The following is a 14812-nucleotide window of genomic DNA, read 5'->3' on the forward strand; positions in this document are numbered from 1 at the left end:
TCCATATTTTTTCAGCTCAGTTGTCTTTTCTAAGGACAATGTTGCAAAATATTTGTTTCAAATAAGAATTTATTCAGGCACTTGAGCATATTCAACCTTCCTACGCTCAATATCACTTGTTAGTCTGCTTGGGCCACCATAACAAAATGGCATAGACTGGATGTCTTAAACAACAGAAATTTATCTATTTTTCTCAATGTTCTGGAGGCTAGGCTGTTCCAGATCAGCTGATTTTGTTTATGGGGAGAGCTGTCTTCTGAATTTTAGATGGTTGCCTTCTCCCACGGTGTAGAGAGTGAGCTCTCTGGTATCTTTTCTTATAAGGACACTGATTCTATCCTCTCAGGGCTCTACTGTCATCACTTCTTTACCTCCTTGTAGGCCCTATCTCTACATATAGTCAGTTTGGGAGTTATGGTTTCAACATATAAAATTTAGGGGAAAACAATTCAGCATACAATGGCAAGTGTGTAAGATGGTCCTCCATAGAGGGCATAATACAAGTCAGACACCTTGAGTTTCAACCAAATGTTAAATGCATAGTTGTATTTTTAAGCATATATAGAAATTTCTATTCAATCAAAAACACCAAACTCAGCATTTCAGTCATTGGCCACAGAACTCACTCCAAAATTAATAGACATCTGACTTTATAAAAATCTTGTCTGAAACAAAATCTCAGAATGAAAAAGTCACAGTCTAAGTAGCCATTAATTCCTCTAGATTCTTCAAGCTCTTCTCCCATATCAAATCAGATCACCAGGAAATTGTCTTCACAGAAGTCATTATCTTAGTTTCCTATAACACTGTCTTCACAAAATTATAATTTGAAGTGTTTCTTTATATTAAAGACTTTATATAAAAATGGTCGATAAAAACACTGACTTGTTCATCAAAAGGCTATTGATACCATCTTTAAATGTTTTTCAGTGTCATATCTTTATATGTAAATAAAATAGGATCCACTGGATACAAATTCTTCCTCACTGATATTTTCTCATTATACCAACATTACTACATTAATAACCATATTAATACCTATTAACGCTTATTGGACTTTTACTGTGTATAAAGTACTTTGGCAAATGTTTATATGTTTCCATAGTTTTTTTCTCACAAAAAGTCCTGTGATATGAATAGCATTCTTATGATAATTTTCAGTTAAAGAAATCACATCAGCGAGATTAAATAATTTGACACAGGATTCCGAGATACAAGTGACTGAATTAAAATACAGAGCCATGTGATTCCAGAACTGGTTCTTTCACTCTCATGAAAAAAATCTACTTACTTGAAGGGTAAAATTTTGAGGGGAAAAAAACATTTTCAACTAAATAAATCAGTAGCTCTAGGTTCTTTATATCATTTTCTAAAAAGACAAATCTATCCTCTCTAGTAATCATGTTGACAAGGCCTGCAGAGATGCTACTACTTTTTGGAGCTATCAATTTTTTGTGGTCTTGTAAAACTGGTGATTATTATCAACAATCATGCATACAGAAAACCCAGACAAAATAATTTTCCCTATGTGGAAAATCAATCAGCGATCCTACAAAGATTCAGGTTATAATGAATCACATCAATACAATTTTTAAGTCCTATCATTCGGTAAAATATTTGACTATGAATTTGTACAGTCATGTGAAATAATAGCTTTTCATGGTAGTGACTGATACAGGAAAGCCAAAATCCAGTATAAATATGAGGAGGAGACTAAAAGTTTATGTCTAGAAGAGGTACATCTCTGACAAAGATTAAGAAAATTGAAGAATTTTCTCACATTCTTGAGCTGTCTTTAATGAAACAGTCATCAGATAATCAACTTATTTTAAATATTTTCCTTAAGAAACCACAAAGATGCTGTAAGTATTGAGGGTTTCAAAATATTCGGAATCATTATGAGACAAGTGCCGCTAGTATTATTTGTGGCTTGTACAATAAATTTGATGTCATGGAAAATATATTGACTTTTGACTGTGGAGGAAGCAATTTTGATATGTCTATTCTCTTTATTTCAGATCAAATTTTTAAAGGTATTGCACAGCTAGAAATATCTATTTGCCTACTTGGGTTGAGAAAACATTTTTAAAATACCAGTTAAGCTTATTGCTGAGTTCAAGTAAAAGCATAAAAAGAACATCAGTAAAAGCAGAAGAGCAATCCATTTGTACTGCTTGTGAATGTACAAAGGGCACCTCCTTCCAGAACTCAATCTGTTAGGGATTCTCTTCTACTTCTCTGTTATAAGACCATTTAAAAGAATAAAATGCTGACATCATGTGATCTGTAGAGAAAGCTCTTTGATTCATAATATTGTCTGGTAATTGGTACAATAGGATTCAGAAATTCCTATAAGACTTATTCAATAAGCAATTAAACAAAAGTATCGACCTTACAGAGACAATCACTTATAGTACAAGTATCTATGTGGCTATCTCACCTAGGGACACATATGGACATACTCAGAATTTGTTGTTTCTTAGATATTATACTTTTCCTTTGGTATTGATTTCACACCAAGAAGAAACAAGTGTGCTCATTCAGACATAAAGATGAGAAAACAATGACTAAAGACGACTCTATACTTGGCAAATTCAAACTCTCAGATAGCTCTCTATAATGTATAGATTGCTCAAAAGGAAAAAAGCTCACATAACTGCCAATAAACTTTTCAATGGGTCTTCTGTTGATGCAGATAGAATTATAGGGAAAGAGAATAAATAATATTTGAGCTAAGAAAATTATGGGTGTGTTATCCAGGAAGCTGAGAAATATAAAACTGTAGATGATAAGTAGGAAAGACAAATACCTCTTGCAAGAACTTATCCAAATTCTGTGCCTGAGCCATCAAAATAAAGTTTTTAGAAGAAGATAAGAAACTTTAAAGAAAGATCAATAATAAGCAAATGAATTTAATAAAATCATCAACTGGCTGGGGAAAAGAAATCAGATTGTTGAGGAGAAGGAAAAAATTGAATATCCACGGAAAGATGCAACCCTATCATCATAAGATTATGCCAGCACTCAGGGGTCAGGCCAGAGAGAGGCAAGAGGCTACTGGGAGTAAAGACCTCCATCCCATGGAGTAATGTGTTCTGAATTCATCACAGGAAAGAGAACAGTAAAAGAAGACAGAAGGAACTAATTCTAGACAAAAATGTTGAAAATCGAAAATTTGTGGGTTAATCTATTTAGTGGAAGTTTAAAAATCATAATTATATGTTAAGCTGCTATATATAATTATATGTTAAGTATTCAGATTTCTAGCCAATCTGAATACTTAAGAGTGTGAACAGCAAATGAAGTGAATATCTCTTCACTTTATCAATACTGTAAATATGGGAAAAATACAATTTGTGCACCAAAGACTAAAGATCTGTTTAAAATTTGCGCCAATAAAAAAATAAATATAATCTTGAAAGTGGAAAAGGCCAAATTGCATTCAGAAATGATAGATTCTAATCCACTGATTAAACCAAATGTATACTGAAAGTAATTAAAAATAGTGAGAAATTTTTTGAGAATGAAATTAATATCTGCTACTAAGATCTTATTATTTAAAATTCAAACATATGTTCAAACATAATTTACTCCAACGAGTGAACTATGGTTCTGAGGTAAAAAAATACCTTGCCTCCTTTCATACTTTCAAAATCTTGCAATTATATTTTAAATTCAGTGATTCGTTTAATTATATAATAAATCCACTATAATGAATTGACCATCTACTATATGCTAAATACTATACTAGATGCTGGGTAAAATACAAATGTAATTGAGAAATGATTCTCCAGTTTCAATTATCACATAACATAATAGAAGTGATAGTCATATACATAACAGATTAAAATAACTCAGACTGCAATGATATTGATAAAGAAAGTCCTAGTCAACCTACAAGGACACTTTTGAATTTATATTGTCTCTGTAGTACCCTTTTTTTTAAAAAAAAAATATTTTATTCTAATAGCCCCCTGGAGCAACAGTAGTAAAATGACCTTTAGTCTTGAGATACAAGACAGGTACATTTTGATGGAATTTAAGTTAGATATGAAGGACGTACTAAATTATGTGTGATAGAAGAGAAATTCTCCAGGTGGGAAAAGAACAAGAGAAAGAGTAGATGGCTAGAGAAAATGGAGAACAAGATGGACGAAAAATTCTTAAGTGGAAAAGAATAAAACAACTTACATACATTTCGTAAGTTTTCCCAAAGTCATCTTTTGATTTCAAAGAATGTAAATTGAATCATAAATCAACTAGCTCTAGTTTATATTTCAGTTGCCTCAAAATTACTGATCAAAAATTTCCATGTTATAAAACATTCTTCCTAAACTTTTAGGAAGTCCCACTGAATTTAAATTAATCTCCAACTTTGAAATGTTAACTTTTGTAAAAGGCTTATTATATGTAGACAAGGACATTTTAAAACTATTTCTCATCAAGTGGAAAAATAATTTACTTACAATTATCTGATATTTTTGAAGAGAAGTAGTCCAAAAGACCTAAAATACTTGTTTCCTTCAATTCTGGCTGTTTTGGTTTGTCCATGTGTAAAATATCCTTTTGTGAACTTTTACATTGACAGAAACCAACAAAAGCAGTTTTTCGCAAATATGAAGTGGTTGCATACAGGCAAATTTCTGCAAGAATTGTTATATATATGTAGACTATATTCCAGGCCCAGGAAAAATTGTCTACTTCGCAGCTTTCTTCCTAAAATGAGAAAATGGTTCTCAGATAATCTAAGTATGTTCTATTATAACTAAGAACTATATATTGTACTTATAGGAAGAAATATCTTCAAATTTTATAGAGTTCTTAAAAGACCATAATCAACTAATATTTCTAAAACGTACTCATTAAAAAACAGATTTTTCATGGGTAGATTGCATAAAACCTAGTTCAAAGATTTTAAAACACAAGTAGCTAAAAAGTATATAGAGAACAACTTTTCAATTTCCTCAGTCATCAATGGAATATAAATTAATCCAAGATACTATTTTCTGTGTCACATTTTAAAAGAATCTTTTATGTAAAGCTCAATTTAGCTTTAAAATGATGTACTTTTATACATTTTTCATAGGAAAGCAAGAAAGTTATATATTCTGAAAAGAATTTGGACATTTGTCCTAAGAATATAAAAATAAAATTTATAGTCTATCACTCAGTAATTTATTTTCCGAATCTATTCTAAAGAAATAGTCATAAATATAAATAAAGATTTTATGTATAAGACTACCAGTTCAACATTATTTGTAATTAACTGTGAATAATTAGAAACAAACTCAATGTTCAACAATAGAGAAATGATTAAATAAGGTCATCCCACTAAAACATATGTTTTAATAAAGATAACAAAAAATGTTTTTATGATATACTGAAATTTTTTAAACAGGAAACTAAACCACACATAACTATATGATCTCAGGTTTGTTAAAATGTAAAGTTCCTCTCCTGTGTGCACATGTGCACACATGCAGATATATAAACTATATCTACATCTCTACGTCTATCTACATATATATTTCTATTTACCTATTTATAGTGGGATATGTGGTAAATATGCATTTATTTTTATACTTAATTAAAATTATTACAAAGTTATACTCATTACAAGCCCTAATATGATATACAATTTAAACAATGGCAAAAAAAAAAAATTGTTTCTATTCAGATCTTTTTGCACACCAAAATTAACAATGTACTGTTACCTGAATATGAATAGACATAATGCTTGAAAGAAAATCTCTCATTAGGTTCATTAAAATTTTCAAGCAAGCCATATTTAATTTGGCAGCCTCCCCAAGGACCAACAAAGCCAGCGCTGAATCCAACCTGCAAAATTTATTAATAAAACATCAAAGATTTAATGTAAAATAATAATAAACAGTTACTAATGAAAAAGGTCATCGGCCAGAAGAAATGATTACCAGATACATTTATTTTCAGTAAAGACTAGTATTAGTTGTCACTGGTTACAATAAAAGTCTACAAGAAAGAGCTATATTTGAGTTTAAAGTAGTGTTCTGACAAAACTTGGAGAGTAATAAATATTACGAATGATCGCATTTCTTTATAGATCTTGTATAACAAGCAATCAAGGGCTCAGGTTCTAGAAATTGTCTCCAAAATCTCACAATAGGTTTTATTTTTAACTTTTTGCAACTGATTCCAAGGGGGTGAATTTCAAGAGAGTGTTTTCTTTCCAAAGAAAGAACAAATTTAAAAGTGGTCTTTCTAAATACTCCAAAAATTCTGCGTTACTTGATTTTACAAAAAGTTCAATTTCTCAAAATAAAATTTATATTTCACATTGAATATATGAATGTCAAGATTTACATATAATATAATATACTATTTATATTATATAACTGGGAAATCATACAAGAAATTATTAGCCATTAATGTACATGTATTCTGATAGTTTAATAAAATTATACATTTAGTGCTATTTTTACCCAATTGAAAGAGATAAGTTTGAAAGAGAACCGATAAGAATGCAAATGTAAAAACAGCCTCTGCCGAGAGCTGCATATTGCCTTGATTTATAGGCTATTAATAAGTTAAAGAGTTAGTACATTTTACAACTAAATTTAATTTCACGGTTGTGATATTTCAGGCCAGTAAGTCAAGTTCACCATCATTTTCAAAAAGAAACACCTCTACTCATGGACTAAAAAGACAATTCTTTATATTGAATGGAGCTTTCCAGATCTAAATGTGCTTTCACACAAATTATCTCACTTGATCTGAACCATAATTTTTGACATATTCAAGACCTTTTAATTTTTTTTTAATATTAGAAAATTGAGACATAAATTTGGGAGATTTGTCCAGGTTCATGTTTTAAGCTAAGTTAGCTATAACTGAAGTCTTCTCTCATCTATGAGTATTTCCTGTTTTGCTATTTTGCTTTTCCAAACTATTATTTAAGTACGCCAGTATTTAACTTCAGTATTACAAAGTTGCTTATTGCCTATCTGACATAATTTGTCTCCTTCTTACTTTCAGATCTAAAGGTCAGTTTGTTCAAGATGCAAAGTGCTCAGTTAATGGTGCCTCCTCAAGTTGGAAATGTTCTATGTCTTGATCGGGATAGTGATTACGTAAGAGTATGCATTTGTCAAAGGTCATAGATCTATATACATAAAATGTGTGGATTTTATTGTATGTAAATGATACCTCAATAAATCTGATTTAAAAAATGACTCCCTTAGCTCCCTTGAAGCTTGGGATAGCCATAAATGTAGATTTGGTCAATGAAATATAAATGGAAATACATTATGAGGCTTCTAGGTGAGCTATTATTTCTCTGATTAATAATAATAATAATAAAAGATTAAATTTAGATAACAGGTGCTTTTTTCTCCTTTGCTCATTTTTTTCCTCCAGCTTTGTGAGGCATACATGAGACTAGAAGGTAGAGCAGCCACATCTGGCAACAATGAGAATAAAAGCCACATGTTAAGAATGGAAGAAAAGGAAGCCAGAAGGAGCTTGAAACTTGTGGATTCCCTCAAGCATGTGCAGCAGTATAGTACACTGCTTGTTGTATGCAATAAAGCCCTATTTGGTAATGCTGTTGTGGTCAGGTAACTATTACATGCGCAAAAACTGAATCCTAACTGATATAACTTAACATAACGTTTATAAGCATAACCTTTAGAGTCAGAAAAATTTGAGATAAAATCTTAGCTCTTCCACCAATTAGATATATGACACAGGGCAATTTGAGTACCCTATTTCAGTCTTAATCTTCTCATCTGTGAATTAAATATAGCAAAGCCTACTTTTCAGAGACCACTATGAGACTTAAATGAAATACTCTGTGTGAAATGACCAGGTTCAAAATACTGAACTGAATTGAAGTATAAAAATACCATCCCCTCAAAGTCAAAAGATATGATTTGTTTTCCCTTGGGAAGTCCTTGAGTCACTGAAGAATAAAGTCCAGATCCCTCTGAGTGAGCGATGACTGTGTCATCCTGAGTATGCATTGCCCAGAGGTCACAATAAGGTCAAGTAAAGGAAAAGGTAGTCTCAGAGTTCCTGAAACTTCGTTTCCCCTGAACATACCTCATAATCATAATGTTTTGGTTCTTCTGTTCTCTTTTAAGTCTGGAAAATTATACTAATCTAGGGTACTCTCCTTGAAATAAGGAATGAAAAGATCCATCTGTGTCAGCCACCTATGGTAGAAAAATGCTTCACCAGAAACACACTATTTTTCATTCATTGCTGCTGATTGCAGAACTTTCTACAAGTAAAAATGCTTTTGCCAAAAATAGAATAGAAACACCAATTTATAGGTATTGATGTTTGCTAAAAATCAAAACTGAAAATCGATGTACACAGAAAGAAGAATTCAAATTGGATTAGGTTAGAAATTTTAACACAGCACTTGCTTCTTTGTGCTCATTATAGCACACCAAGACTCAATCGTTAATACACTGACTTGGTTTTACAATGCCATGAAATTAAATATGTACAAAATCACTTATAAGTATTATAGATTCCACCTTAATTTTGTAAATAAAGAATTCAAGGCAGAGGTTCACTGGCTTGTCTAAGATAGTATTTTCTGGGTTCTCCTTATTCCTCTACATCTGTTTTCTCAATGACAAAATTATAATTTTAAAAGATGGAATTAAATGTCTCCAAGTCAGAACCCTGAGAGAGGGTTATTTCAATCTTTCAATAGATACTTCGGAAAACAGTGATGATGTCAAAAATCCACACAACCCCGAAGACTAGGAATGAAAGAGAGGTCACTAAAAGCAGCAACTTACGTGGAATTTCCATAAACCACTGAATTAATGAAACCGGGTTCAGAAGAGCAATAAGAGATATTCATGTACCACTTTGTGAAACACGGCAGCATTTTTTCCCCGGAGAAAGTTAAAATAGTTAAAAAAGATCTCTACTGTCTATTTTTTCATAAAATCAGCCAAAGCGCCTTTACTTTGGGGTACTGATTTTTTTTTAAGAGCCAGAGTATTGTTTCTTTGCTTTATACTTATCTCTCCAAACTTATTCAGAGGTGACAAATTCCAGATGACAAAAGGTGTAGAAACACTGCTTGTTGAAGGTGTGTGTGGAGGAGATGGGAGCAGAAGGCAGGAGGAGTGCTATAAGGGAATACAGGAGCACATTTTCTCCTTAAAGGTACAATATCAAAGAGTAGGGAGAATATAGGAAGGTCCCTGATGATGTTGCATGTTAAATGTTGTAGCTTTTAACAATGCTGTTAGGTATACTATGAACACAAACTTCTAATTTAAAAATACCAAGACCAAATTTTTATAGATATCTCCTAGTTCTGAGGTAAGTAAAATAAAAATGGTGGAGGCCCAACATGAAACCAGTGAAAAATATGTTATAGTAAAGGTTAAAGAGAATATCAGTCTGAATACTCAGAGAGGATTGTACAGCACCTGGTCTTCCTAGATGGTCTCCCATCCAAATACTAACCAGGCCTGACCCTGCTTCACTTCCAGGATCAGACATTGGGCTTGTTCAGAGTGGCATGGCCATAGACCATGAGCTGTGGCTCCACTGGGGCATGAACTCAGCACCTTCTGCGTGTAAAGCAGACGTGCTAACCATTACGCTATGGAACCACGTCCTGAACATGATTTTTTATAGGAATCGGGACATATTTTTACAGAGTTCTAAGGAGCTTTAATAAAGCCAGGAAGAAGAAACAACAATGAAAAGCCTTGATACTAGGATGAAAGGTACTATATTAAGAAAATAAAAGATTGCAAGGAAATTAAAATTATAAAATTATAATTTGAATCTATAATTGAGGAAGTTCACTGCAAAACTAACACTTGAAAGAGAGTGAATTTGAAAAATTCTTCTTTAATTTAGAAAAAGACGACTACCTTTAAAGCAAGCAAACTGAGATCCATTGAAACAAATAAAGAAACAAAATCTAGAAAAGGAATCCATAGTACCACAGTAGAAAAATAACTTTAAGGTATTTAAAGTTATGAAGAAAATAGGATCCAAATGAAAGAAACCCTGTCCAATGCCAAGAAGCCCCAAATTTAATTTAAAACAATGCAGGCATATGTGGGTTTTTTACCATACTATAAGAAAAAACCTAAGCACAAAGAGACAGGAGGTGAGAACACACGTGAATGGCGAGTAATCAGTGGAAGACCTGCAAGGAATGGAAACCAGTAGCTAGAGTATTTGCATGCAGTTTCACATAATGGGGGCTTCTCTGTAAGCCAAGTGGAGAATCTGCTCCAACAGCTTCCTAAGATGGCCAGTGAGACAAGAGAGAATGCCATCTACTGCCTGGCTAGCAAATCACAAAGATGTTCCTAAAATTTAAAAAAGAGGTAGACTGACTTTGAACATCTCATCATAACTATAAGTTAGAAAACAACACGGTGATATATAGAGATTTAAAGAGGGAATTAAAAAAAAAAAAAAAAGCTGTGAGGACAGAAGCCTATTTCCAGACAATACAGTACATTATCCTTTTTAGGGGAATACTAAATGGTGACAAATGCTGCACTCAGCCAAGTGTTGTGTGTAATCAAAGACTCATCTAATAAAATAGGTCACCTATATTCATACTTAGAAATTTATTCAACTAAATCAAAAAATGAATAGTACTTAAGAGCTTAAGAAAATGAAAAATCTACTGTTAAATTGCTGATAGTGACTGGAAAAAAATAGATAAATTTTAATAAGTCAAAATAATTTTATAAATCTGATCCAAAAAGCAAATGTAAATATACAAAGAGTTCTTTAAAGAGAAGATAGAACATTTTAAATAATGATGTAACCATAATATCATCAGAAACTCAAGTTTATATTAACAGGCCAGGAAGGGGAGGATTAGTATAAATAAATTAGTCTCCATTATCATTGCACATGGAAAAGAAAGGGCTGTCAGCATTTCATTCTTGATTTTGACCATTCAAGAAAACTAGTTTAAAGAATACATTTCTCTTGTTAGTTCCTGATTTTTGATACTCAAAAGAAATGGGAAAAAAAAATAGTCTTTAGCATGTCTGCTAAAATGGTTCTTTCTCCTGACTATAGAATTCTTTCCTGGAGTTCCAGGGAAGAATGTGGGGCAGAACAAAGGGATGGAGTGTCAACAGGCAACAACTGCTGTCTCACCAGAGAAGGGACAAGTGAGTCACTAATTGTTTTTTTCCATTCAGCCCTATCAGGCATTTCTGTGTGGCTAGTTGGTGGTAATTAATCCCAATAGCAAGATATTTCAGTCTTTGTTTTTGCTCTTTTTGATTTTTTAAAATCATGGCAAGTTATAAGACCCTGATAGGAGCTGCAACCCTTGTGCCATGTAAAAACATTCTTACTAAATAATAAATAATTTTAAGTGAGAGAATGTTGTAGCCCTGGCAGCCGAGTATGATAGATTGTTGAGGAGAAAACGCAAAGAAACCGCCTAATAAACTGCAAGAGTCATGAGACAATAATGGCCCAAGCCAAGACTGTGAAAGCAGGGGAACAGTTTTGAAATATAGTAGTTAAGCTGTCTAAGTTGGTTAACTTGAGCAGAGGACACGTGTCAGGCACTGAGATAGAAATTCAGTAGGCAGGGATCTGTCTGGAAAAAAATTAATTCAAATTTGAAATAGCAGGAAATGAAATATTAGGAGAGAATGGGCATATAAAAAATATTTTCACATCACTAATCTTACTTAAATTTCTCAAAAGCCCTTTGGAGTAACATATATCTCTATTTAACTGCTAAAAAGACTCTGTTCACAGGGTTTAAGTGACTCATTCAAAATAAGACAGGTAGCAAGAGATAGGACTAAAACTCAGGTCTTTTGATTTGAGGTTGAATGTTTTTTTCACTGCGCTGTAATGTAACAAAGCAAAATTTATATATTTACCCTTGATAGAGATTAAATGTTTATATTTAGCTCAGAGGATCTAAGGATCAATAAGAAATCCAAGAAATGAATCAGAAGAGTAAGGACCAACATTGACATCTCAGCTCATCAATAATAAGGAGGATTATTGATGAAAACTTTGTTTGAGTGGTTTTTTGGTTAGACTGTCATATGAACATTATTATAATTATTAGAGTTCATAGAGATAGACAATATGGATATCAGTGATCTAGCCAGAAATAAAGGTCTTGCTGCCCGTAGAAAGCAGTTGATTCTTTGTTCAATTCATTTCAATGCAAACCCAAATACTCTGTGTCTAGAAAACACTTGCCATGTCGATATAATTTTAAATTGTCAAGCCTTTTTGGACTACATTCATAGAGAGCATTAAATTGACTATTTTGCTTTGGGAGATATAATTTTATATGTTATACTGCTCTACCGAAATGCCATAATGCATTTCTCAGCAGTCTTCATTGGCCAATAATTCAATTATAAACACAATTCATTATTTTCATGTTAGATTAGAAAGCCTTTTGCGCTGGCTTGAGCTATCTCCTCAGAGCAAATGGGGCAATTTATAAAAGGCCAAACCACAGGGTGGAGCACTGAGAGTATGAAGCATCATGTAAAATTTAAGCATATTATATGAAAATCTGCCTTACAGCAGCAAGCTGCTTATCTGTGGCTGAAAGAAGCTAAACTTCCAAGCTAAAGGTTGGTGCATGGCAGCTGGAAGGGGCGCATATATTCCCTTTTTCTCTACTTCACCCTCTTTTATCATTTATTATCTTCAGTGCATTTTCTTTCCTCAGTTTTTCCCCATCTCCCAGCAAGTAGAGGTTGCTCTAATTCTGAGAGTCTTTCTCTGAGTCCTTTCATGGATCCTGGGCCTACTCATTTCTAGGCTCAGCTGAAACCACTTGCTTCCATTTCTTTCCTTTTGTACAAATTGCGTGATCTTTATAAAGGGGGTTATAAAAAGTCAGGCAGGCATGTACATGATGAATTCTCTACTGATGGATAGCATCAGAAATGGGCAGATAAGCAGTGCTCACCAACATGGACACAAGTAATTTCTACCAGTATTAATGAAATTTCTTCTGATCAATCAGTTGAGTGGTTGCCCTCTGCATTTTGAATCTCTGAACATTTATACACCATCATAATACTTTACTAACATGCATGGAAAATGAAACTGCTCCTATTAATAGCCACTTGGCATTGATTTCTGGTACTAAACCAAAAACACCTCTACCAAGAGTCACAATTCTAAGGCTATTTGCTCCAGCAAATCTTGACGAAGTCTTGATTTACTATCAAGGCCTGATGCCTCAATATTTCTATTTCATTCTAAATATATTCAGTTCATTTTCTTAATTTTTCACATTTACTCAATCTTAGGAGTACATGAGACCATCTAAAGCATTTCTTGTTTGGTTTTGATAATTACAACGCAGTTTGTTTTATCTAAAATAATCTTAAAAGCTGTATAGGCTGTTACATAAATAACTTAAATATTTTGGTAGAAGAAAAGTTAATTTTTTGAAATTGTGGCATAATATTATCATTATAACTAACTGAAAATTTGACTAACAGAAAAGTTAGTGAAATTGTTAACTTGAAAAAAACATTATTCTTTTAATGTTAGTGGATTATTTTTGTTGACTAGAGTCATCTCTTCTTTTTAAAAAAGAATATTAAATCATTTTATTTTTTAAAAAAAACATAAGAAATAGAATCAAAAGTATCTGGCAGTGCTTTTTAAAATAATTATCTTTTCCTATCTATTATAAGCAGTCACTATGCTTCACCATTTTTTTTTCAATTTACTCCTCTGTTTATTCAGCATTGTCTAAACACTGTCATCCTCTCACTCAATAGATTTCCACAATATCCACTACTCCAGAAAAGAGAAGTTCGGATTCTGTGACAAGGTGCCTCAAAGCATTTATCTCCTTAAAAATACAGCCAAAATGACAGTGGGATGATGTAATAAGAAGAGTGCTATATTGGGGCCCTTAAAATCTGGCTCTAGTCACTAGGCCTAAAAAAGTTGGCCTCAGTTTCTTCCTTCATAAGATAAAAAGATGTGTTATCTCCAACATGTACAAATCTATAAAATATTAAGTATAAAAAATAACTACCTTAAAGACAAATCATTAACAAATTAAATTAAATCAATGTTGATGCAATACAATAAAACTAAAAATTGGCTAAAGAAACAATTCTTTGACTTTCAGAATCAGATATTCTTAACCATCCATTTTTACTATCTCAGCACTTATTTAAACCTCTTTTATTAAACCTGGTAATTATTAGAAAACTTTGAAAATAAATTTGGCAAAGTCATGTCATATTTATTTTTATATGTTAAAATATGATTTCTGTTATTTTTAAAATCAAGTTAGAGTCTTCCAAGAGCTAAAATGGCTCTAGTTGTCCTTTTGATATGAGCAATCATTCATTTACAAGATGTACTTAGAGAACTTTTAATTTTTTTTAAGTATACACAGTTAAGTCTTTTTCCTTTTTTCCTTTCTTTGGAAAAAGATTTTCTCCCTCAAGATAATTACTCTGAAACTGGTGACTCAGGTCCTCTGGCTATTGATAAGGATCATCGGTCCATTGTAAGCAGAAATGGCTTTAGGTCAGGCAAGGCCCTTAGAGTCCAAGGGGAGGGGGGGTACCTTTAGCCCAAAGGTTTTTTATTCTTTATGAAATATATTAAACAAACCTCTTTTCCTTCACTCACTTAATTGGCAAATCAATAATAGAAAATTAATAGATATATGATTTAAATAACAAGTTTGTATCTTCTTTTTTCCTTGTCTAGGGACAGAGGCAGCATTTTGGCAGTATACTCAAAACCCCATTCTGACTGAGACAGAGAGGGAAAGCGCTCCATGAAATCGCAA

General features: G+C 32.5%; 1 protein-coding gene across 1 annotated transcript in view; it reads right to left on the minus strand.

Moving 5' to 3' along the window:
* Positions 1-14812, minus strand: part of TMEM232 (transmembrane protein 232) — a 154570-nt gene that overhangs the window by 98190 nt on the left and 41568 nt on the right. Inside the window, exons 10-11 of the mRNA XM_015590346.1 lie at positions 5715-5838; positions 4467-4716 (exon numbers count right to left, since the gene is read on the minus strand). Of these exons, the coding sequence (XP_015445832.1) occupies positions 4467-4716; positions 5715-5838 (374 nt within the window). The remainder of the gene's footprint in view (positions 1-4466; positions 4717-5714; positions 5839-14812) is intronic.

Source organism: Pteropus alecto, unplaced genomic scaffold, assembly GCF_000325575.1.
Source record: "Pteropus alecto unplaced genomic scaffold, ASM32557v1 scaffold20, whole genome shotgun sequence".
Lineage (NCBI taxonomy): Eukaryota > Metazoa > Chordata > Mammalia > Chiroptera > Pteropodidae > Pteropus > Pteropus alecto.